This window comes from Hirundo rustica, chromosome 5, assembly GCF_015227805.2.
Source record: "Hirundo rustica isolate bHirRus1 chromosome 5, bHirRus1.pri.v3, whole genome shotgun sequence".
In the NCBI taxonomy this organism is placed as follows: Eukaryota; Metazoa; Chordata; class Aves; order Passeriformes; family Hirundinidae; genus Hirundo; species Hirundo rustica.
In genome coordinates this window covers 61,155,067-61,177,746 of record NC_053454.1, presented here as the reverse complement: position 1 = coordinate 61,177,746, position 22,680 = coordinate 61,155,067, and the positions used below count along the sequence as shown (strand labels likewise).

The 22,680-nt window shown below is 44.4% G+C and overlaps 1 protein-coding gene across 3 annotated transcripts in view; it reads right to left on the bottom strand.

Annotated features, from left to right (window-relative positions):
* The window catches only part of ANKRD17 (ankyrin repeat domain 17), a 70,929-nt gene extending 52,969 nt beyond the window's left edge, over positions 1 to 17,960 (bottom strand). For all 3 annotated transcript variants that reach the window (XM_040065705.2, XM_058420820.1, XM_058420821.1), the window contains exon 1: positions 17,443 to 17,960. In XM_040065705.2, the coding sequence (XP_039921639.2) occupies positions 17,443 to 17,814 (372 nt within the window). In that variant the 5' untranslated portion in view covers positions 17,815 to 17,960. The remainder of the gene's footprint in view (positions 1 to 17,442) is intronic.
* Positions 17,961 to 22,680: the final 4,720 nt, after the last annotated feature.

Genomic DNA, 22,680 nt, shown 5'->3' with positions numbered 1-22,680 from the left:
GGGAAAAAGCCTATCTGACAAGCACTGATGGAAGAACTATTTTGTCAGAATTCTGACAGTAACTAATAAGACTGCAGCCTCTTGTTACGATAAAGAATGCATGCAAATATTTTGACAAATCATCTGGCAATGAAATAATGGTTTTTCTTGCAAAACCTGAAAAACCACAGGAATAAGAAAAAGGTATTTCATAAAATGGTTTGGAAGCTCATCTCTTTCCAGCCCCCTGCCATGTACAGGAACAACTTCCACTATCCCAGTTTGCTCCAGGCCCAGTTCAGCCTGGCCTTGGACGCTTTCAGGGATGGGGCAGCCACAGCTTCTCCGTGCCAGCGAACATTTCCTTGAACTATTACAGTGAACACAACCTGTAAAAGAGACCTGTTTCACTCTATGATTTCCTGGCTGGCCTCTCCATTTGGCTGAAAGGTTACTTCCAGCTTACCCTCAAAGGAAGGGATAACGCCATTCATTTCGTAATAAATTACTGCAGAAGAGCGAGATCTACTTCTGTAGAGGAAGCAAGAACAGGCTACATTTAGACAGCTGGAAATGCAGTAAAAAAAATTACATACTGCAACAAAGGTGCCTCTCTGCTCTGCTGAGATCCCACCTCGAGTTCTGCCTCCAGCTTTTGGGTCCCCAGCACAGGAAGGACATGGAGCTGCTGGACAGAGTCCAGAGGGGGCCACCAAGGTGATCAGAGGGATGGAGTCCCTTTGCTATGAAGAAAGGCTGAGAGAATTAGGATTGTTCACCTCGGAAGAAGAAAAGCTTCAGGGTGACCCAATTGTGGCCTTCCAGCACCTGAAGGGAACGTGCAGAAAAAAGGAGACACTACTTATGAGACTGCATAGTGACAGGACAAGGAGGAATGGGTTCAAATTGACTGAGAGTAGATTTAGGTATTAGGAAGGAATCATTCCCTATGAGAATGGTGAGGCCCTGGCACAGACTGCCCAGGGAAGCTGCGGCTACCCCATCCCTGGAAGTGTCCAAGGCCAGGCTGGAGGGGGCTTGCAGCAACTTGGCATAGTGGAAGGTGTCTGTCCATAGCACAGGGCTGGAATAAGATGATCTTCAGAGTCCCTTCCAACCCAAGCCCTTCTGTGATTCTGTAATTCCATGAAAAGGAAACACTGGCAACGAAGATTAAAAGAGAGAGAGTTATGGCAGGCAGTGGCTGAAATCCCCGGTAATGTGACCGCAATGTCACCCGCACGGGTGCGTGTCCCGCACCCCTCCCGGCGGGGGGGGGGGGTGGGGTGGGTGGGGAGCGCCGGTGCCCGGCCCCGTTCGTCCGGGCCCCACCGAGCGCCGCAGCCTCAACGGCCGGGGCCGGTGGTCCGGCCCCGAGGCCCCCCGCGATGCCCCGGCCCCCTTTGTTCGCGCCCCGGCCGTACCTCCAGGATGTCCTCCAGCACGTACGCCTCCATCGCGGCCGCCCTCACCCCGCCTCACCGCGCCGCCGCCATGCCCCGCCGCCCCCTCCCTCACGGCCGGGCTCCCCCCGCCGCCGGCACGGGAACAGGAAATGGACCGTTCCACCCCGTGCGCGCCCGGCGCCTACCACCCGCGTGCGGAGGGGGGCTGCGCGCCGCGCCGCTCCCCAACGCCCGTCCTGCGCCCCGCCGCCAGCACCTCGGGGCTGGGGAAACAGAGTCCCTAAACGAAAAAAGCCCGAGCACAACCAGCGCATTTTTAGGTGTCCCGTGGATCATTCCACCTCCTTCCCCGCCGTGAACTCGCAGAAACCCCAGCCCTTAGATTAGGCGGATCCGTGCCATGCCACATTTGTTTCTGTGCTATGACCTGTCTTCCCATTACACCAAAACCTCCTGAACCTCTTTCAAGTGCTGCTCCATCGGCTCCGTGTTTCCAACTGGTTTCACCCCTTCCTCATCCACCCAGGTCCCGGGTGGCAGGAATTCCAGAGACGGGCTAGGACACTAATAGAAAAAGGTACTGACCGCATGGAGCGAGGTCTCCACAATGTAGCCTTGAGAAACATCACCATCTACCCATCAAGATGAGTAACCACTTCTTACCTACAGACTTCTCTGCTTAACCCAAAACATCAAATGGACCAAAAGATTATATCTTATATATTCCATGACCCTGGGTGACTGTGATACCAATTCTGTACACAGCAGGTCAAAATCACTGAGCAATCGTATCTGCAGCTCTCAAAATAACTCATTTTCCAGTTCAAAACATGTAGGTTAATAAATCTTGTTAGCCCCACAAAAATCTCCTCTCTCATGATGTCATTTTAGTGGAGCACAAAGTAGTCTAAAGGCCAAAGGAATTAAATTCACGTTTTTACTTGAAGAAACATTCACAGTAAGAAGCACTTAGTTTAATCAATGCTATCTTTTCCCCTGAAATACTAATTGTTAAAAACACTTAGCAGCAAAAATATTCTTAGCTAGATTTAGAAAGCTGGCCAGACAGGCTAGTAACATCACAAAGAGAAATTCCAGTTGATAATTATAAATTTTAGGCATAGCTGCATTCTTCCACTAAAAAAATTATTTAACGACCAAAAATGGGAATGACATCCTACTCACCTATTACAAACCCCCTCATTTTACAAAAACTCAACATCTGCCCAGGCTGTCCACACTATTTTTCCACTTAAGGGAACACCCCAGATTTTACACTGTTTTATAAGAATTAATTTCAGGAAGAACCACAGAACAATATTCCATTGTTCCTCTGGAGTCATGCTTTTAGGGTGGCATCCCCAGCAGCCCAGTCCAACTGTTCCCATGTATATGAAATCCAGCAATAATGCACAAACACTAGCACAAGTACAAAGCTGTCTCTGACAGCTTGAAGGATTTCTTTGTGTGTGTGTGTGTGTGTGTGTATATATATATATATATATTTAAAAAAAAGAAAAAACCAGCCACCACCTCCCACATAACACTCATGTCTCAAAAGACAAGTTATTCAGTCTTCTGAGCCTCAGAAAGAATTAACAGATACCTTATATCACACACACACACACAAAAAGGCAGATTAAAACACAACTTAGCACTGAGCTAGAGAGACTTCACACATAACACCACTGAAAACATTTTCAAATGCAAAGACAGCATTACACAGGAACAAAAGCAGCTATCTGCTCCACACAGGGCAAATTGAAAGGCATCATCTCCTCCAGCTCTACAAAACAAACACCAGATTTTCAGGAGAAGAAAGTACACAATCACCTTCAGAGCTGAACCATTTCCCGTTCTGCTTCGGCAACTACAGAGCCCCGTGTGCAACAGCATCGCTTCAGTTACCAAAGCCTAACCCAAAGAATAATTCAGAGCTTCCCGTAAACCATGAGAGACACGAGGACTCAGGTTCTATGTATGAGCCATGAGGGCAGTGAAAAACCTTCCTGGCACTGAAAACAAGTCACCCTCAACGTTTGTTTGAGGGCAGCAAACAAAACATTCCAAATTTCACACCCAACCTCAATACCCAATCCTTCCTCCTCTCCCCTGGCCCACCTTAATCTGGCAGCTCTCTGGTGCTGGCTTAGCAAGAAGCACTCGTTTGCGAAACGAGATCTCATACTTTCTTTCATACTTCAAAAATATTTACAGTATGGAATACCAAATTCTAAAAGCCCACCCCCAACTCTTTATGTTTTACTGAAGAACTCATAGTGGTGTAAAGTAAAGGCTTTAACGCGTGTTCCTGAAAAGTAAAGAAAGAATTAAAAAAAAAAAAATCAACTGAAAAATCAAAAAATATTTATATCCCTTGTGATTAACTTATTTTGTATTTCTACTGTGTGATTTTGGGTTTTACACACAGGTCAGGAAATCCATCTTCAATTCTGCGCAGGTAAACACAAACCCATTTCTTCCTCACTTTCAAGTCTAGCTCTAGGAATTACTCAAACCAGTTGATTAGAAAAGATAAAAACACATTATCTCTTCAAAAACATCTCAGCTCCTACTTGAAAGCTAACAATCTTTACTTAGCGTTATGCTGAAGGGCACGATCCACTCAGTGCCCTCATTTATTACCATCCACTACTAAAAATCAGCCTTTCCTCCTGATCAAGAGGTACCCTAAAACCACGCAGCTATCTGAGCTGTGTCCATCCATCGTGTCCCTTATGCTCTGTAAGCCTAAAACACACAAACCCCTTCTGTTCCCCACACAGAAGGTGGGAGAGAGAACATCTGAAGTGCAGCTTGAGGAGACAATCTTAAAAACGGGGAACAGAGTCCTGCTTCAAGCCACATGAAGTGCATTAAGCCAAGGGGAATCATGAGTGTTGTGAGAAAAGCAAAGCTAGGGATGGGTACAAATCAAGGCTGGTTTACTCTGCACTGTGTTTCCCACACAGCAGTGGTAACTATGTGGAAATGACCAAGGGGAGAATAAAAACCTCCACAAGAACACAGCTGTTAATGCAGAGCAGAGCTGTACACACTCAAGAGCTTGCAGACCGTTTTTAGAAAGATCTTTCATTCCAACCTTCCAGTCCCACGCAAGCCACCACGGATTTCAAACTGGCATCACGTCACCCTGAAGCACAAGCATTTCAACCATTGATCCGAGACAGATTCTGGCACCCAGAAATGTGGGCATTGAACAATTGATCAGACAATTCCCACTCTTATATCACAAAAGCACATTGTTATCTATTTACAGCTGATCAAGCAGTACTGGTCACCAACTGTCCCAAAGCACATAAACACACTTTTTTGTGTGTGTTTTCAGAGCCACAGAGCATAGTGTCAAGGTTGGGCTGTTTAAACCCTGTCCCATGCAGCTACTAACACCTTATTCAGCAAAATCACGAGGTGCATTAATTACTGAAAAAACCCTAATAATTCTGAGAAGAAGAAAAGGGGACTTGAAGACAGGCCTTCAATACAGAACCAATTATCAGTTATACCTTTTAGCAGGCATCCCCAAGTATTTCTCTTTCCAGAAATAGGTACATGGTCAGACAGAATCCCAAAGCTCCTGAGACAGTTAAGACCAAAAACCAGAGTGGGTTTCTAGCTGAAATTTTGTGACATTCTGATTATCTGCTAGAGTGCCAAGAGGCAAAAGCCTCACCGCTGTCACACAGAATACCTTAAAAACTGACATACCTATCACAATGAAAAATCCAAAAAGGATACACTTAAACACACAAGATGAGCATTTCACATTAATTAGAAATAACCTTGAAATCAGAGAATTCAGTTAATTCACCAAGGGAAAAATTCCATCATTAAAACCTTCAAATGACCAAGTTTGCTCTTCTAGCATGAAACAAAAAATCCATTACCAGATACAGGAGCAGCTGTTGATATACAAGAAAAATATTGGAGCAAATAGATTTTTCAAAGGCTGCTTCAAACTTGTGTTGGGCCCAATTCTTCCATTTTTAGAGCAATGATACTTCCACCTACTTTCATTTTTCTGGACTGAACCCAGTTCTTCATATCTGCTCTTAGAAGAAAAACAATTTTTCAAACCCCTATACAACTAAGCCAGAACGGAATGTTTCCCCAAACAGATACCCCTAAGGGTACTCACTGCTCCAGATAAATGCACTAGGATTTATCAGCCTTCTTTAGGAACTACAGCCTATAACTTGCAGCTCTCCCATCGTATCAGTATAACCACCAAGACACTAAAAACATTCTTCTCTGCTACTTCTCGTATCCTCTTTTCTAACTACAAAAATCTTGTTATACCCCAAAAGCATCATCTCCGCTTTATACCAGTTTGCATCAGTCACCACTTGGTGCAATCTTTAAGGTCCCTTAGTTCTCAGCCAATATAAAATAAAATTAGTTTTAAACCTACTATTTCAGGTTCTCCCTCCAGAGGGATTCATCCAACTCCTAGATCATCGGTGGTTACACAAAAACAAGTCAGTCCAAACCCAAACCTAAGGTGCCACCTGAAGTCATGACCCCCATCTGTTTTTTCTATTTTCACCTTGTATATTGGTTTCTTTTACTTCACTTCTTGCAGCAATCACAGCTCTGCAGTTGTCAGCCTACATTTCCAACATCCTTCAGGCAGATGCTTAATGAATTTCAAATAAAAGAAACCTACTTTCTTCGTTTTCATTATTGGGGTGGAGATGTACAGGGATGATGGGCTCCAAACTGAGAAAAACTGAAGACATACTTTTATTCTGATTTTTTTTATTCCCTTAGCCTTATAATTCAATGTCTCTCTCTGAGCATTTCAGACTTTCCTGCCAAAAGCTGCAGGGGAGCTTTCACATGAGTTTTGGAGTCACAAGATGATCCTTGCTGCCCATTCTCATTATCACACCCCCTTTGATTCAGCTCTGTTATCTCCCACAGACAAAGAAACTTTGATAACAAAGACACATATTTTTCTTCTCTAACAACCATGTAACAACTTTTTTTGACCATCCAAGATGATTTCCCACTCAAAAACTAATTTTTCTGCCAAGACAGATCTTTCATTTCTCTCCAGCCTATTCTTCCCTTGGCCTAGGGCAGCAGCAAGGCATTCCAGACCCTTCTGACACATTCAGTGTTTTTTGTTCGTTCAGTTAGTGTTACTCTTTTTGGTAAAGAGACAAAGCTGGAAAGGATGGAATGCTATTCCTTATGGTATCCTTGAGATCTAGGTTTTCCGTAACTCCGGGGAAACTAGAATCTGGAAAAGGTGTCTGACTTAGCTACCTTTGAAAGCGCCACAATTAACATATCCTGAGGTTTTTTATGTCCATTTAGAAGACTAAAAATGTTTGAAGTCTGAGTGTTGAGAGACTAGGACACTTCTGACCTGCCTGACGGAGTAACTTCTCCAACTCCCTTCATAAAACCCTCCTCCCACCTATTCTCCCTAAACAGAAGCACTACCCTGTGGAAGCTGACTTGGCAGCTTGTGTGAACTGTCAGGATGTGGTGGGATCAGGGAATGTAAGGACTCCATGCCCAGAGAATCCGTCTCAAAGAGATGGAGACCTCCTCACAGCAATAGCTGGGGAATTAGGAATTTCAGCATTCCAGCTGCATTACCATTTCCTAGACGATTTCTCAATCAAGGGTCAATAAAAAAAGCTGATTAATTCCACAACTGAATTAAGAGTTAGCACCATCATGCCTGGAAGTTAAGAGAACTATAGAGATTCACCAACAGATCATATAAGCTCAGCCAAAAATCACTCAGATTATAACACTTCTCCCAGGAACCTGAAGACACGGAATGTCAAAAGCAAGCTTTGTCTGGAGGGAGACTGCAACACGCCGGTCAAGAGCTGTGAGCTAATCATCTTCACTTTACCAGCAGTCTCTTATTGTTACACCATCCATCTTGAGACAGAAGCTAGAGGCACAATATAAAAACATTTCTCAATTAAGTCAGAAGTTATCTCTGCCTAAATGTATCGGACACCCGAGCAGAGTTTAACAGCGCAGCAAGCAACCAGCATCCTGGCACAGAGAGAGACAAACCCTGACATCGGCCCCATTCTTTTGGATTTCAACTCCCTAAGGCAAACCTAAGCATGGAAAAAGGAGGAAAGATCGTATCTTTACTCATCACAGCACTGCCCTCAAGGTGAGCTGAACTACAACATCACTAAAAAACAACTGTGTGAAGATAGCTTCTGTGATTTTGCTATGGAGGAACCGTCCAATGTAAATCCAAACGTACCTGACAGAAGGGGGGACAAAAAGGGGGACAAAATTACATGAGCATTTTGAAAGGGGTTTTTGGCAGAAGTGTAAGATTACTGGTGGACAGTTTTGTCTAAGGGGAGCTTTCTATAAGAGATCTTCCTTTAAGTTATCCATATCCAGCAAGTTTTCACTGGGTAATACAATGCTCCAAGGCCTTAGGCCAAGGACTTTGAAACACACTAAAGAACCCTGGATTTGGGGAAAACACAAGTGAAATGAGGGACATGTTCAGAAAACACAACTTGGGACGTGGAAGATCCTTCTTCAAATGACTGAACTTCTATTCCTTTCTCATTCCACATGTGAAATACCGATGACAGAAAAGATGTGTGTAACGAAGCAGCACGTACAGTCCAACAACATTCATACTAACACCTCTCAAATCCTAAGGCAGGTGCTGATGCAAGATATCTCCACATTAGAACATAAAAACTTTTTAAGAACTTGCACTCAAATTTTCAAGTGCAGACACATTCCCTGCCAAAATTAGGAAACCTTAAACCAGGAAAAGCCACTATTTTAGGACAAAGTCTCCTACTGCTTTTTCAGTGGCCTCATCCAGCATTTACTTCTACACATAAAATTCTAACCGAGTGAATATTACATCAAGTATTTTCACGTCAAATTCTAATCCAGGACCTGCTGGATCGGGATGTCCCTGTCTTCCTTTTCCTGGCAGTGAACCAGATGTTCTATATTCAGGCTGTTCATAATGAATTCAGACTTGGTTAATACCAGATTTTGAAACCTATTCCAAAAGCAGGAACCATAACAATGTACTTGATGTTTCTTTCTTTAACAAAACTCTCCATAATCAGAGTTGCTCAACTGGCATCTTCAAACTCACAGATGTAAATGGCTGGAAAACCTACTCCATTAACTGACAGCAATATCAGGCCTGGAATTTAATAGAACAAACTGTTGGATAAGGCTGAAGAAGGAAAAACACATAAACTGAATAGAAAATGAGATACTAATGGGAACTCTATTTTCATTTAATATGGTTGTTCATTTCTTTTTTCATCTGAGGTTACCTGGAAGATCAAGACAGACTGGGGATCACACAGCACAACTCCCAGCATTTACTACCACTGTAGCTGGACCAGCTGCCAGATGGAAACACTTCTAGCTGAACACTGGAGTTCAATACCTCCTGTTCCCCATCTCTTCTTTGCTGGGCCTTCAGAAATAAAATCACAAGTTCAGTTTATCTCAAATTACCAGAAGACACAATATTTAACTCACAAACACTTGCCCTCAATTCAAGATGTGCTTGCAGAAAGAGCCAATTTTAGCCCGAGACTAACCCTAAAGGCGTCCAAGAGCCCGAACCAAAAAAAACCTTAAAATCTTCTCAACAGCGTGGCAAAACCTCACTGCCCTAGCAGGCAAGCTAAGGTCCCCTGTCAACTCAACATACTCCTACCACAGAAGAACTTCTTCCCCTCCACCACATTTAAATTATATCATACACACAGAGCCTGACAGAATTATTTTACTATGACCAAGTCTAATAAATCCTGTGGAAGTTGACAAAATGTTTTTTAGAAAATTAAGTACCTTCTGGACTGGGTGGACAACACTTTTGTTATGAAATCAATTGCCTGAGTTATTTCTATTAACAAGTATTCAAGTGCTTTTTGGAAAGGTTCTGTACTCTGTAACGGACAATTCTGGATTACAGTGAAAGCCAGCACAGAAAACAACTGCTTTTCTTGAAAACATTTTGGAATTTTTTTTAATTCTTTTTTTTTTTTTTTTTTTAATAAAGTTCCTTGAGAGTTCTACTGGTAACCTTACTTCAAATCTAATTCACCAAGGAAATGCCTATTGGGTGTCAATGTCAAGTGTACTTCATACACTTCTTCAAAACCAGGAAATCATTATTATCGTGGGATTTTTCTAGGCCTAACCGAGGTTTTGATACTCTGATATAACTAAACAGTGCTGGGAAACAACAGCCCACAACTGCTCCAAAGCACAGGAGGAATTAGCACCCGTGTCAACTTTCATAACAAACACGGCCCTTGGCACAGCTGTTCCACCAGTGCTCAGCTACAGAGGGCAGAGAGAGAGAGAGATTCCTTGCCCTGGGCAGAGGTAAGTCTAAAACCCACTGCAATTTAAATACACTAGTAAATTTTCTCAACTTGAAGACACAAATGCATTTAGAGAGTGCTTTTACACAGAACTGTAGACATTTCCCCCCTCATGCAAGCTACAGAAAAGCCCTTTTCTGAAGTTTAGCACAGAAAGTTGGCCACTATATTTATCCCTGAGGAGCTCCTTGATCAAGCTGATTCTCCACAAAAATACCAGCACGCTGTTATGCCAACTTTCACTTCTGTTAGTGACGGAGATGGACAGAAGGCATATGTTCATCCATGGAGCAGACTGTAACATTCAAAGTGCTTTTTTTCTTTAAGCCAGCTTGGGTTTCTGTGTTATGATTACGATCACAATTGGGACTTTTTTAGTCAGTCTCCAAAGTGACTCCTTTACTGCGCTGCACTAAATGACACAAAAGTGATGGTGATAAACCAAAAGGCTGTGGTACTTTAATAAAATCCTGCTTAATTCCTCTCTTTCTCCCGATCCTTAATATGCTGCTTTCAAGAACTTGAACAAAGAGACAAAAGTCAGTGCTGATTTTATCTGAAGAAGCTCTATGTTTTTAAGCTACATACAAAAAAGCCAAAAAGAATTCTGTGTGATTTATCTGTTCCAGTTACTTCCAAACAGAATGATCCAGAGGAAGTGTCAAGAGGACTAGCTGGCCCTTGAAGTCAAAAATTCTCGCTGATCTGTCCCATTCTTACCAATTGGAGACCTTAGAAACAGTGCAAATGTTTTCTATGACAAGGATTGAAATGAATTATCCCACCAAAAGAGGCAGTGCTTATCCTCCTCCCTGCCTGAGTTCCTGCTCTTTGCTTTGTCAGCACAAGCGCTTGTGTCTGACAAACTGGATCTAGGAACTGATCAACTGGAAATGTGTTTTTTCTCTTACTGAGTTTTTTTTTTCAACAACATCATTTCCCAAGTGGCTGGGAGGAGCACTGAATGCCTTTTTTTTTTTCGTTCCTCCAAGCCCAACTCCCCCAACTTCAGTGGAATTAGTACCCACGCCGATGCACGGGCTGAACAGCACTGAGCACTTGAGGAAAAAAACTAAGTCACATCATGACTTGAAAATTTCAACTTCATTAAAGCATTGTTCCCCATTCTGTGGAGGAGAACAATTCACATCTGCAGAAGAGTATCAAGAGGAAAATTCCACTGGCAAAGCATTCCAGGACAAGACTGAACAAAAAGGCAAGAATACCTTAAGTTTGGAAATGGGAAAGCTCCAGGACAGGAAAACACGTGAGTCACCTGCCAAACACAGATGCACAAGGGAGTTCCAGCTTCTCCTTCAAGTGTTTAGTTTTTTTCTTGTGTGGGAGAAGAACTGGGAGGTACATCTGGGAGGATAAGAGCAACCTTCCTCCTCTTATCTCTGAAGCATTTCCTGCCTGAGAGGGGGGTTTCAGATACTCTCCTACTGGGATTGTAGCCCCCCAAAATATTCCTGCACAGGTGGACAGATGTACAGACTCAGAAAGAACCATTCCTTGTACATCAGTGCAAGGGAAAGCAAACCTGAGACCAAATATGAGGCAGCCCCCTTAGCAGCAGTTTCAACTTAGAGTATTACTATATGCAAGATTTCTTCAGTTTTAAACCAAAAAATAAAGAATCTATACACTTTTTGATTTTTTTCAAGTTGAACTTGAGGAGAATGGAAGCCAAAACCCCAAATTGATATTCTAAAAAGTAATATTTCATCATATTTCTTAATGTCCCAGCATCTTTCTAGCTCTGTTTTCTAGCTCTGAGCAGCTGCTTATTTGGACACATTTTGGACACTCTTCATGATTAATACTACATACGATATTGGGGTGGGGCAGGGAAAAACAAAATCAGGGTTTACTTCAGCTCATTTCCTAAAATATACCATTATGCTCCAGGAATTTGAGGATGCAGGTAAAATACAGAAGAGGAATGACTCCTGTACATCAAACACCAGTAATTTGAATTTGTCAAAAATTGCTTTGGGTAACGCCAACAAGATCATCCTAATGACAACATCCAGCCTAAAAGAAAATACTGCAAGCACAAACAAGGATGTATTAAAGACGTGCTTGGCTTTGTGGCTGATTTTTAGCCTGGTGTAGGACTATTACCTCGTGTGAAAATAGGGTGACACAACAGTTAAGTAATACCTCCATGTGGCTTTAGCCCTTCGCACAATCACGAGCTCAGGACGGCATATAGGGAATAACCTGGCTGAAAAACAGCTGGAATACTGAGATAACCTCTCCCAGTACTGATCAACACAAAGCATTGCTTAGTGGAAACAGAAAGGAAATGCTGCCCTTCATTGGTCAACAATGGATGTTTTTTCTCCAGAATTCCTGCGGACACTGCACAATGACTGGATGGAAGTCACCAGAATTCTCACACTAACACCAAGACATACTGACATTCACTGGTAACTTCACATTAAAGAAGACTTCTTCTCTAAGTACACTTTAGCTAAACAACCTTACCCAAATCATTTGCCAGCATTAGTCCTTTCTCACCGATGGTTTTCTTACTCAACAGATCAAAAGTTATGGACATGACAGAAGTCTCACACAGGTGCAGAAGCTCTACAGACACAGCCCATCTTCAGGATGTCATTTCAGTTGAGTCACCTACAAAGCCACCCCATCAAGAAACCTGAAGCACAGCATTTCAGAAAATAACACACAGTGTCTACTGAGGCAGCCATGGATTCTGCTCAGATGGCCTGAAAACACTAATAGCAAATTTAGGCAATTTCTATTTAACACCAAGGTAAGAGGGCATATTCCTTTAACCTCCAAAACAAAGGCTTCTTACTTATCTTGAACCTGCAGCATTGATTTTTTTCAATTCCTAAATCCAATTGAAAATCAGCTATATCCTAAATAAGCACCAACAGTTTTGGTTTTAAAACACAGATAGGGGGGAAAAAAAAATAAACACATACAATCCCATTTGCCTTCAGCCTTGACAGATGTGGAAATTCTCTCAGCTAAATCTCTTCCAGAGAAACCATCCTCTTTACAGAACTGAATTACTGGCTTAAAATGTAAGGTGTTTGGCTCCAGCCTGCGCATGGGAATTATGTTTATAAGAACATTTCCTCAAGAAATATCTGAGGAAGTAAACAAATTCACATGGTGTCGCCAACACTGAACTCCACCTTCTGCGGTGGTCACTTAATGCTGGCGGGTTCCTTTTTCAACCCAGATACTCACTGATTACTTGAATTTAATAAAGCACATAAAAACATAGTAATATTTAAGAATTAGCAACAACAACAACAAAAAAACAAACCAAAAAGCATTTGGTCTAACCACACCAATTTTGCTGGAACTTAGTCCAGGAACAGTAAGGAAGGGATGTTAAACAGTTTTGGCTAATGCTTCCTGGGATCAACTACAGGAGATTTCACTACTGTGAAACCTGGCTGTGGGATTCCCCCATCAAGAGCCCTGGGATCAGCCCTGAGATTTCAGGGATTTTTGAGAACCAAGCTAAGGTACTTCTTTCTTATTTTCTCTGTTGAATGGAAGAAACCGAAGCGGTACAGGCCAAACACAGCTGAAACAGACTGAAAACATAAAAGACAATGCGGCACAAGCTGAGACTGAACTGCACCTTGGGATGTCACACACTCACAAGGACAGGGCCCAGTCGGTTGCACGTTCAGTCCCGTCTGTGAGAACCCAAGGACATGAAAGTAATGGCAGTGAAGGGAATGCATCACACACGGCGGCCCTGCAGAATCCATAGGCCTTTTGCCAGGATTCCGATAAAGACTGTTAGGGTTAAAAGAAGGAAACAGATTTCTGAAATAAATTCTGTGTTTCAAATCAGCTTATTTGAACACTTAAGCTCTTCAAGTCTTTTCCAGTTTAAATATTACAACCACGTGCCTGTGATGCTCTTGAAACCACAGCAGGATGCCCAAGTTTTCAGATTAACTTTGCCTTAAATCTGAATCCAAGGAATTCAGAGCAGTTTCTGCGTGAAGAAATTTTAAAGGAGTGGTCGTGTCTTGTTGTTCTACTTACTTCATCTTACTAGCTCAGTTCAATTACTATTTCAATTGCAGCTGAAAAAACAAAAATGAACTTTTACTTACGGGAGGCCCAAGTGAACCAAGAATGCATAAAAACCAGCCAAAACACCTCAAAAAAGCATCCTTTGCACATGGCAGTGCTTTCAGGAATAGTTAACTGCAGATTATACTCTGGAAGGTTATTTTGTGCAGCGCATAAGAAACCAATAACAGAAAAGATAATAAATACACATAAATCCAAGACGGATCTACACCCTGGATCATCGCAAGATTCATGGACAAAATGTAACTTACAAACTTTTAAGATTGACACAAAGGGCAATTATAAATTTCACTGCCAGCAGCAAACATCCTCCAAGTTCAAAGGCTTGAAATAAGCTTGTAAACAATTTTTATTAGGCTACTAAACCTCTGTGTTAAATAAGAGAAGCCCTAATGCACTCTGGACATCAGTTTTCTCAGCAGCAACTTGCTACGAGGACCTGCTCATTTTTTACGCTATTTCACTATGAATTGAAGTGCTGAACAAAATTTGTACGTCCAAGAACACTTGGAAGGAACCTGTGAGCTGACCTCCCCTGCTGTGTAACTCCTACTCTCATTCTTCTCATACCTTAAGATTCCCCTTTCTGTGTACGAAAAGAGTTGCCGTTTTTTAACAACCGTTTTTTAGGGAAAAGGCAATTTACCTTTTACAAACAACACTGGACCCCACTACCTAAAGTCTTGGGGTTTTGCAGTAATTTGCTGCAATTTAAAAAATCAGCCTTGGAGGTTGCCATGAACAGTGTCGCAGGCGCTCATTACGTTGTTGGTATGAAATTTCCATTAAACTTCTCCCAAAGCTCTCCACTGTGCCTGTGTTTCCACACTGAGATCTGATGGAGTTTAGACAGAGATGAAAACAACTGATTATAACTCTTTATTCCATTCCATCAGCTCAGCAACAACTAAGCCAAACAATGTCTTTCTCCTCCTGGGGTTTCTGTGAGTCAGGATGCCCCAGGTTTCCCTTTAGAACTCATTGAACTTGTTGCTACTGTACTCCTGATTTTTAGAAGCAGTCTCATTAGCAGCCAAATCTAGAAGCACTTTGCTTCAGAGATTAGAGAAGTCTTAATGTATTAAGCATGGGAAGGGCAAAAAATAGCCTAGGACTAACTATCTTAAGTTTACAGAGATAATGAAGGGAATGGTTGGGAGGGAACACCAGCTTCTGCAGCATTCCCACAGTAGTTTCCATTTACAGCAAAACCAGCAACTCACATTTCTTTGTGTTTTTCACTTTATGTGCCTTCCAGACTGCCCATGGTCAGAAGACCACAATCCAACCGCAGAGCTGGGCACAACTCAAGAAAATGTGAAATTAAAAAAAAATAAAAAAATTAACCCCCAAACAACTAAAAAGCCCTTTATTTCTACAGTGGGATGTTTTAAAAACGTCTAAAAGCCAAAACTAACCATCAGGTTCCTTTCAGATAAGGCAACCCCCCTTTCACTGAGATCACTCAAAACACGTTTCCTCCCCAGGAGCTGCTAGGAACAATGTTCAAGTTGGATGCTCTGCTCCAATAATCAGGCCATCCTGATGTTCACACTCCTAAAAACTGTGACTTCAGCTGTGCATATTCTACAAGCTGCACCATTTTATCCCGAAGTCACTAGGAGAAAGACTAGAACAGATTTTTGCAAGCAACCTGCATATTCAAGAACAACTATAAATGAAGCATGAGGCATATATTTTGTTGTGAATCCTGAATTTCATCATCTCAGTAGTATTCACTTGCTTCCTTAGCCCTGCTTAATATTTAATCCCAGACCACCCAGCCTGGGAAAGCCTTCACTTTGTATAAGATGAAACCATCGAGGAAGCTTCCAGATGCCCAAGATGCCTTCACAAACTGCCTGTATCAGTATCTATATCACACATTGCTCTGGTGCAAAAAAAAAAAAGTGAAGTATTCTGCTGCCTTATGATCTTTAATGATCACCAGCATTTTTTTTATCACTCTCTGCAGGTTTTAAAGGATGTGAAATAGGTTCCTATGGCTCTGAGGGCAGAGCACACAGGCGAAGGCTCACCAGGCTCACCTCATCCACTACCTGTACTCCTCAGCTGTCTTTGCCCTTCTCATCCTGCCACACACGTGATTCCACGTGAAAGATCCCAGTATAAGGAGCCTTTGGGAAGAACGGCTGCGGAGCACTAAATAAAACCCACCTGTTACCTCACCAGTAGATCTCGCTTGACACAAATTCTGTTGAATGTTTCCATCACACACAACGGATCTAAGGGCTTGTCAACTGATAAGATACATTGAAGTCGCTCCAGGGCCTCCATCCCTTCACCACACATCACGGCAGCAAATCCCAAAGCCTTTGCTCAACAGAGTTCTCCAAGCACCTGTAGGACTGCTGGACAACATAGTTCAGCAGCAAACCAGTTATCCTACAAGTCTTACACCATAAAAACTTCTACCTACACAATGATATTGACTTTACTAAAAATCAACACCACAGAAACAAGCATACCAACTTGTTTGCGACACGCTCACTGCGTGCAACTTATCTCAAACAGACGGATAAAATGCTTTTTGTATCAGCTTTAGCAGGAATAAAATGCAGAGTGCTGCTTGACCATGGAAAAACCTATCACCATCCTAGCCCAGCCCTTCCTTGAACCTATCAGACTCTTCCTTCCTGCCCAATTTCTAACAGAACTGTAGATATATCACTTGAAAACCAAACCACTTAGAAACCAAGTTCAAAGAAAAGCTAAAAAACTTCAAGTGGACTTTTTTGCAGACACTACTCAAAAAAACACAAACAAAGCAGAAGTGAACGTTCAGCTGGGGAGGTTACAGAATTAAAATCATTCAACAAAGCAATCCCTGTGTGACTACATATGCAAATAAGGGGCTCCCAGCCTTACCGGCCTTTTTCAACGATACCTACCTGAAAATCCTAACACCAGACAAAACTGAGTTATTAATGTTTCCCTGGGCTTGTCTGTGCATGGAATCGGGGGGCTTTCAGGTTCGGAGAAAACATCACTCAACAGTTCAACATCCTGGGCCCTCTGGCAGCCTTCTCCTAGCTGCACCTTCACCTGCTTTACCTGCTCACTCTCCCCAAGACCACCTATTCCCACCACTGGGCGCGCCAACACCTTTCCAGCCACAGCCAACACTCCGGCCTATCCCCGGAGCCTCATCCCGGGCTTGCCAGCCGCACTCCCACCGCTCGGCTCTCCCTCTCCCGGCTCCCATATCCATCGCGGTATAGCACATGGCACAGAGCACCTGCAGCAGCTCCCGGGCCTTTCCCTTCGCGATAAAGCCGCACCGGCGGTGAAGGCGGCTCTCAGGGAGCCTCCGAGCCCTGGGGAAAACCTGGGGGCCGCCGGCCCCGCGTCCCGGCGAGCAGGGAGGACCGGGGGCTGCTCCCCGAGGCGGGGGTGACTGGAGGCCGGGATCGGCCGTGCCCCGCCACGAGGTGCTGCCCCTTCCCGGCTCTGCCGCAGGGCCGAGGGCGGGGGGAGCCGGGAGCGCGTTGGAATTATGAAATCCGGTCAGCAGGGAAACCCCCGGGGCCTCCCCCGCGCCGTACCTCGGAGACCTCCTCTTCTTCCTCCTCCTCCTCCTCCTCGTCGTCTTCCTCCTCCTCCTCCTCTTCCTCGTCGTCGCTGCCGTTGTTGCTGCTCTCGCTGCCGCCGCCGCCGCTCTCGCTGCTGCTGGCCGGCCGGGCCGCCCGCCCGCCGCGCTTGGCCTTACCCGGCACCGCCTTCTTCTTCAGCAGGAGGTCGCACACCCGCACCAGCCCGGCCGCCCCAGGCCCGCACGGCGATGGGGGCGCGGCGGGGCCGCTCGGCCCCTCCGGGGGACCGGGCCCTGCTGTGGCACTGCCGGCTTCGCCGCCGCCGCCTTCGCCGCCTCCCTCCTCCGCCGTCACCGCTACCGCCGCGCCGACCGCCTTCTCCATGGCCGGAGAGGAAGGAAAAGGAGGAGAAGAAGAAGGAGGAGGAGGAGGAAAAAGAGGAGGAGGCGCCCGCGGCCGCCGCTGCCTCGGTCACCTCTAGCGCCGGCGCCGCCGCCGCCGCTCCAACTCTCGCGATACTTCCTGTGGCCGCCGCTCGCGCCGCTCTCGCTCCCCTCGCGCGGCGCGCGCTCGCTCTCCCCTCACGCCGCCCGCTCCCGCTCCCCTCGCGTCCCTTCCCCGTTCCCGGCAATGGGACCGCGGCGGCGGCGGCGGCGGCGGCGAGACACCCTTCCCCCCTCCTCCTTCCCTTCCTTCCGCCCGCGCCGCCGCCTCGATCACCGCCCCGGCGCCGGAACCGCCGCTTGCGTCATCACCCTCAGCCTCCAGCCCCCTCCGCCTCGGTAAGGGCGAGGGGTAGCTCGGCCTGGCCTCCGTCGGGAGCGTTCCCCCAGAGCCGCCCGTGGGTACAGAGGTGCCGAGCTACCCCCTCAGGGCCCGGCGGGCACCCGCGGCCCGTGGGGGCAGCGCTGCCCCCGGAGCCTGAGCGAGCGCGCCTAGGGCGGGAAACCCCCGTGAGGGAAGGCCCGCGTTAAAACCCCGCAACGCTCAGAATTCTATTTAAAAGTGACGGTCTCTCATACAATGCGGATAATATGCATTAAAAAGCAATCTCCAAATGCCTCTTATAATAGAAATTGGCGGGATAGAGTATCACTTCAAGTGGTGGTCAGTGAAACCGCAGAGCACAGAATTCCAGTTAAAAGTGATGTCCAAGGAATGACTGGACATGGCAGTCAGTGCTCTGGTCAAGCTGGCAAGGTGATCTGTCAAAGGTTGAAGTCTGTGGAATTGGAGGTCTTTTCCAACGTAAGTGTTTCTGTGTTCTTCCACGCAGTTCGATCCCACCAGGTGCTCTGCATCCAACAGTAACCTACAAATCCCTATTTTACAGGAATTTTCTTAGTTTCACTAAAGATGACAAGCATGAAGGTGCCCATGTCAGTTCAACCATATTTCTTTAATGAAACACTTTGAATATGTCATCACACCCTGATTCAGCCCTCAGACCCCCTACCCCAGATTTTCATCCCCAAAGTGTACTTGGGATATCAATACTGTTTGCCTCCATTAGAGCAGACCAAGTCCTGCAGTAATCAAAGTTAAATCTATGTTAAATATAAATATAAGCATAAATTGAATACATTTAAAATATTTAAATTCTGGCTTCTTCATTGGAGAAATGGGCCTTTTCCATTTTACTTTTGAGATCTGTTGGAAATAAAAATGATTTTAGCCACAGAAACACAAGATTGTAAAGATCAGTAATGGCTCTATGCACTGGCATACTGTGGATGTTTTGGAATTGGAACAATGCCTGTTTCAGTTATATTTTACAGAAATGAGCAGAGATTGTTGTTATTTGACTACTTAGGTGTTGTTTCTCTTATTTGGCTGATGATGGAGAGCGCGGTTCAGGTCTGCAGCTCCTCTGAAATCAAACGTTACTTGTAAAATAAACCCTCAACTGGCACTCATCATGGAGTCTGCACACTTCTCCCCAAATCTTCGTGTTGCTGAAATCCCACCAAAACATCCTGATACATGCCTCTGTATGTTCTTAATAAAAGGACTGCCTTGCTTGTAAAAGTCCTACTGTTAAATTACATTATTTCCAAGTCAGCTGGAAATAACTGACACAGACTCTTAACCTTCTAATTCAGAAGATTAACCTCTATCAGGTACAAGGTCTAAACTGAACAGTACATTTATAAATATGTCTGCAGATGATAGTTTGATGTGAACCAGGAGAAATAAACTGAATACTCTAGCCACCTACCTCCTACTTCCTGATGTGACTGCAAAGAAATCTCAAACCACAGCAGCACAAGATGTGTGATGGCAGATCAGTGACAATATATTTTTTTTTCATTAAAATTAACGCTAATGCATTGATTTTTACTGGTTTTTATCGGGGTGCAAGCAGAGATTAAACATTTGTTATTTGTTACAATTATATATAACATACATATTACTTAGCATTTATGTTATGTATTGTTTGTTGTCATTGCAAGAGGCAGAAAAGGGAACTGTAAGAGAATACAGGTAATCTCAGCCCTACAACCTGAGATTTGTGGTGTGGTGTGACAAGGATGCCACTTTTCCAATGGAAAAGCCTAGAAAAGTGACCTGGTCGTCATCATTTTATCAGAGAGGTGACTGTCTTTAAACAAAACACATCTGAGATTGCTCTGGCTGTACAAGCAGCCAGACAGGTCATCTGAATGCACCACATTCACACAGCTGGGCCCAGGAAGGGGGGTGGTGGAGCTGGAATTTATCCTTTGAGATGCTCGCTGCCCCCTCTGTCCCTTCCCAGGATGGTGTAAGGTGGGGAATGGCCTCCAAGGGCTCTGCTGCAGAGCTTGGGCTGCGGTTACTCTCAGCTACATTGTATTACAAATCTGCCTTTGATACTGGGCGCACTTGCACCGCATTCCAAGTCCAAGTTGTTAGATTTGGAAAGCATCCAGTTTCTCGCAAATGAAAGCAGCCACAGTATTTTATCTCTGCGTGTTGTACTCCCAAGCTCGGGATCAGATGGAGCAGTTACCAGCACCACTTGCTGTCAGAGACTGTTTGTGCCGTTTCTTTTATGGTGGTGACCTCTGTTCTGATCAAAGAGTGGCGCCTCCTCATTTTGCAGGACTGCAGAGCAAGTCCTTTTCCTCCATTTCATACCACCCAGTTTATCCCTGCTCTCCCTGCCACCTGCTGGAGCCCTTCCAGGGGAAGAAGGGCAATGGAGCTGGGGAAGGGTGTAGAGAATAAATCATGAGAAGCGGCTGAGGGAGCTGGGGCAGGGGTCAGCCTGGAGAAAAGGAGGCTCAGGGAACATTCTCGCTCTCTAGAACTCCCTCTAGAGAGGAGGGTGCAGCAGGTAGAGGTCAGGCCCTTCTCCCAGTTAACAAGCAATAGAACAAGAAGAAACAAGCCTCAAGTTGCACTAGGGGAGGTTCAGGTGGAAATGAGAAAGAATTTCTTCACAGAAAGGGTTGTCATGCATTGGGAGTGCTCAGTGATGTGGTGGGGTTGCCATCCCTGAAGGTGTTCAAGAGACAGCTGGACGGGACACTCTGCTCTGCTCGACAAGCTGAAGATTGGTCACAGGTTGGATTCGATGGTCTCGGAGGTCTTTTCCAACTGAAATAACTGAGATTCTGTGAGTGCAACAGCAATCAAAGCACTTGAGTTCTTTAGAGAAACTTGGTTGTAGAACCATGGGGCTTAAAAGATTTGATTTTGTCGTGGGCAAAAGCTGCTAGCACAAGTCTGCTCCTAACCTTGGGACGGTCTGAATGCCTTGGGAAGGTGTGACACTTCTCCAGCACTTCATATTTTAAAAACCCAAACGAAAACATTCTTGTAAGTACAATGATAATCATCAAGACATAATGAATGCGTAAATAATCAAGATTTTTTTTTTTTTATCAGTTTTTTTTGGGTTCCAGTTTCCACAAGAGTGTATGACCCATAGATGTGTTTCTTGTTCATTGGGCTCTTAGGCAACGGATTGCATATCACTGAAAAATCAGTGTAGGCTCTAATTAGGAAAGTAAGACCTAAAAAACACATTTCCTTCCCTTAGTGAGTCTGTGAAGTTGGTTAGCTTTGGACACTTGGGTTTATTGGTAACATAAAGCTGGAGGAAGTCATGGAGTCATAGAATCACAGAATGGTTTGGGTTGGAAGGGATGTGAAAGATCACCCAGTTCCAACGCTCTGCCACAGGCAAGGACACCTTTCACTAGCCCAGGCTGCTCCAAGCCCTCTCCAACCTGGCCCTGGACACTTCCAGGCATGGGGAAGCCACAGCTTCTCCGGACAACCTGTGCCAGGGCCTCACCACCCTCCTAAATCTTGAGAAAAATGATAATCCTTTGTTAGCTCTTTCATCTTCTTCACTTCTGCTTCTGTATTTATTCAATTTCCTCCAGGTTACTGATCATTCCACTGAGCACCCCATAGGAGTAGTGGGAAAGCTTGGGGTCTGGATTCAGTGAATATTTTCAGGAACTGTCTCCTGTGTGTCAGATTCCTTAAAACATTCTACAAGACAATGTGTTGAAACCTCTGCTATGGCACAATTATGCTCATGGATCTGCTTTCAGTTTCATTTATAGCTGCTGGAAGCAGTGTCATCATCAAGGTTAGAAAGCAGGGAGTGAGGGAGCATGAGTTTCATTTGCAATTAATACAGGGACTGAAAAAAGTTTGAAACTATTTTAATTTTTAACCCGAACTCAGGACTGCTACAACTTCCACAAGGCTACCAAGCTGATCATCCAAATAAACTTTAAAATTAATCCAAACCCCAAATACTGCCATTCTCACTGGTGAATGCTTTGGCTGTCTGTGATATGTACAGTTTTGCCATTGTTGCAGCTTCTATGTGCACTGGAAAGTTTTTATTCGTGTCATCCAGGGAACTGTGAACCCCAGATTTATTGTTTCAACACACGTACCAAAGAGACTGGCTCACGGGACTTCCTTGGTGCATAGCATGGAAGATCCATCTGAAATGGGAGGCAAGAGAAACTAAAATTAGACCACCATGACTTATTTTAAACAGAAGTCATAGAATTGAAGTTGTTCAGCAAGTACGCAATGACTGCTGTCCAAGGCAAAGGGAAAACGAAGGAGAACACAAATGGTTGGTTGTACATTCAGAGAAGTGCAGTTTTCTGTGATACACGTTTTTAGGCTTGTCTAAACCACTCAGTTTTAGTCTCAGTAAATTGCACATAGAAAATAATTATTTCAAACATATTTAATGTAGCCATAGCATTTGCTTTAAATTACATTTTTGAA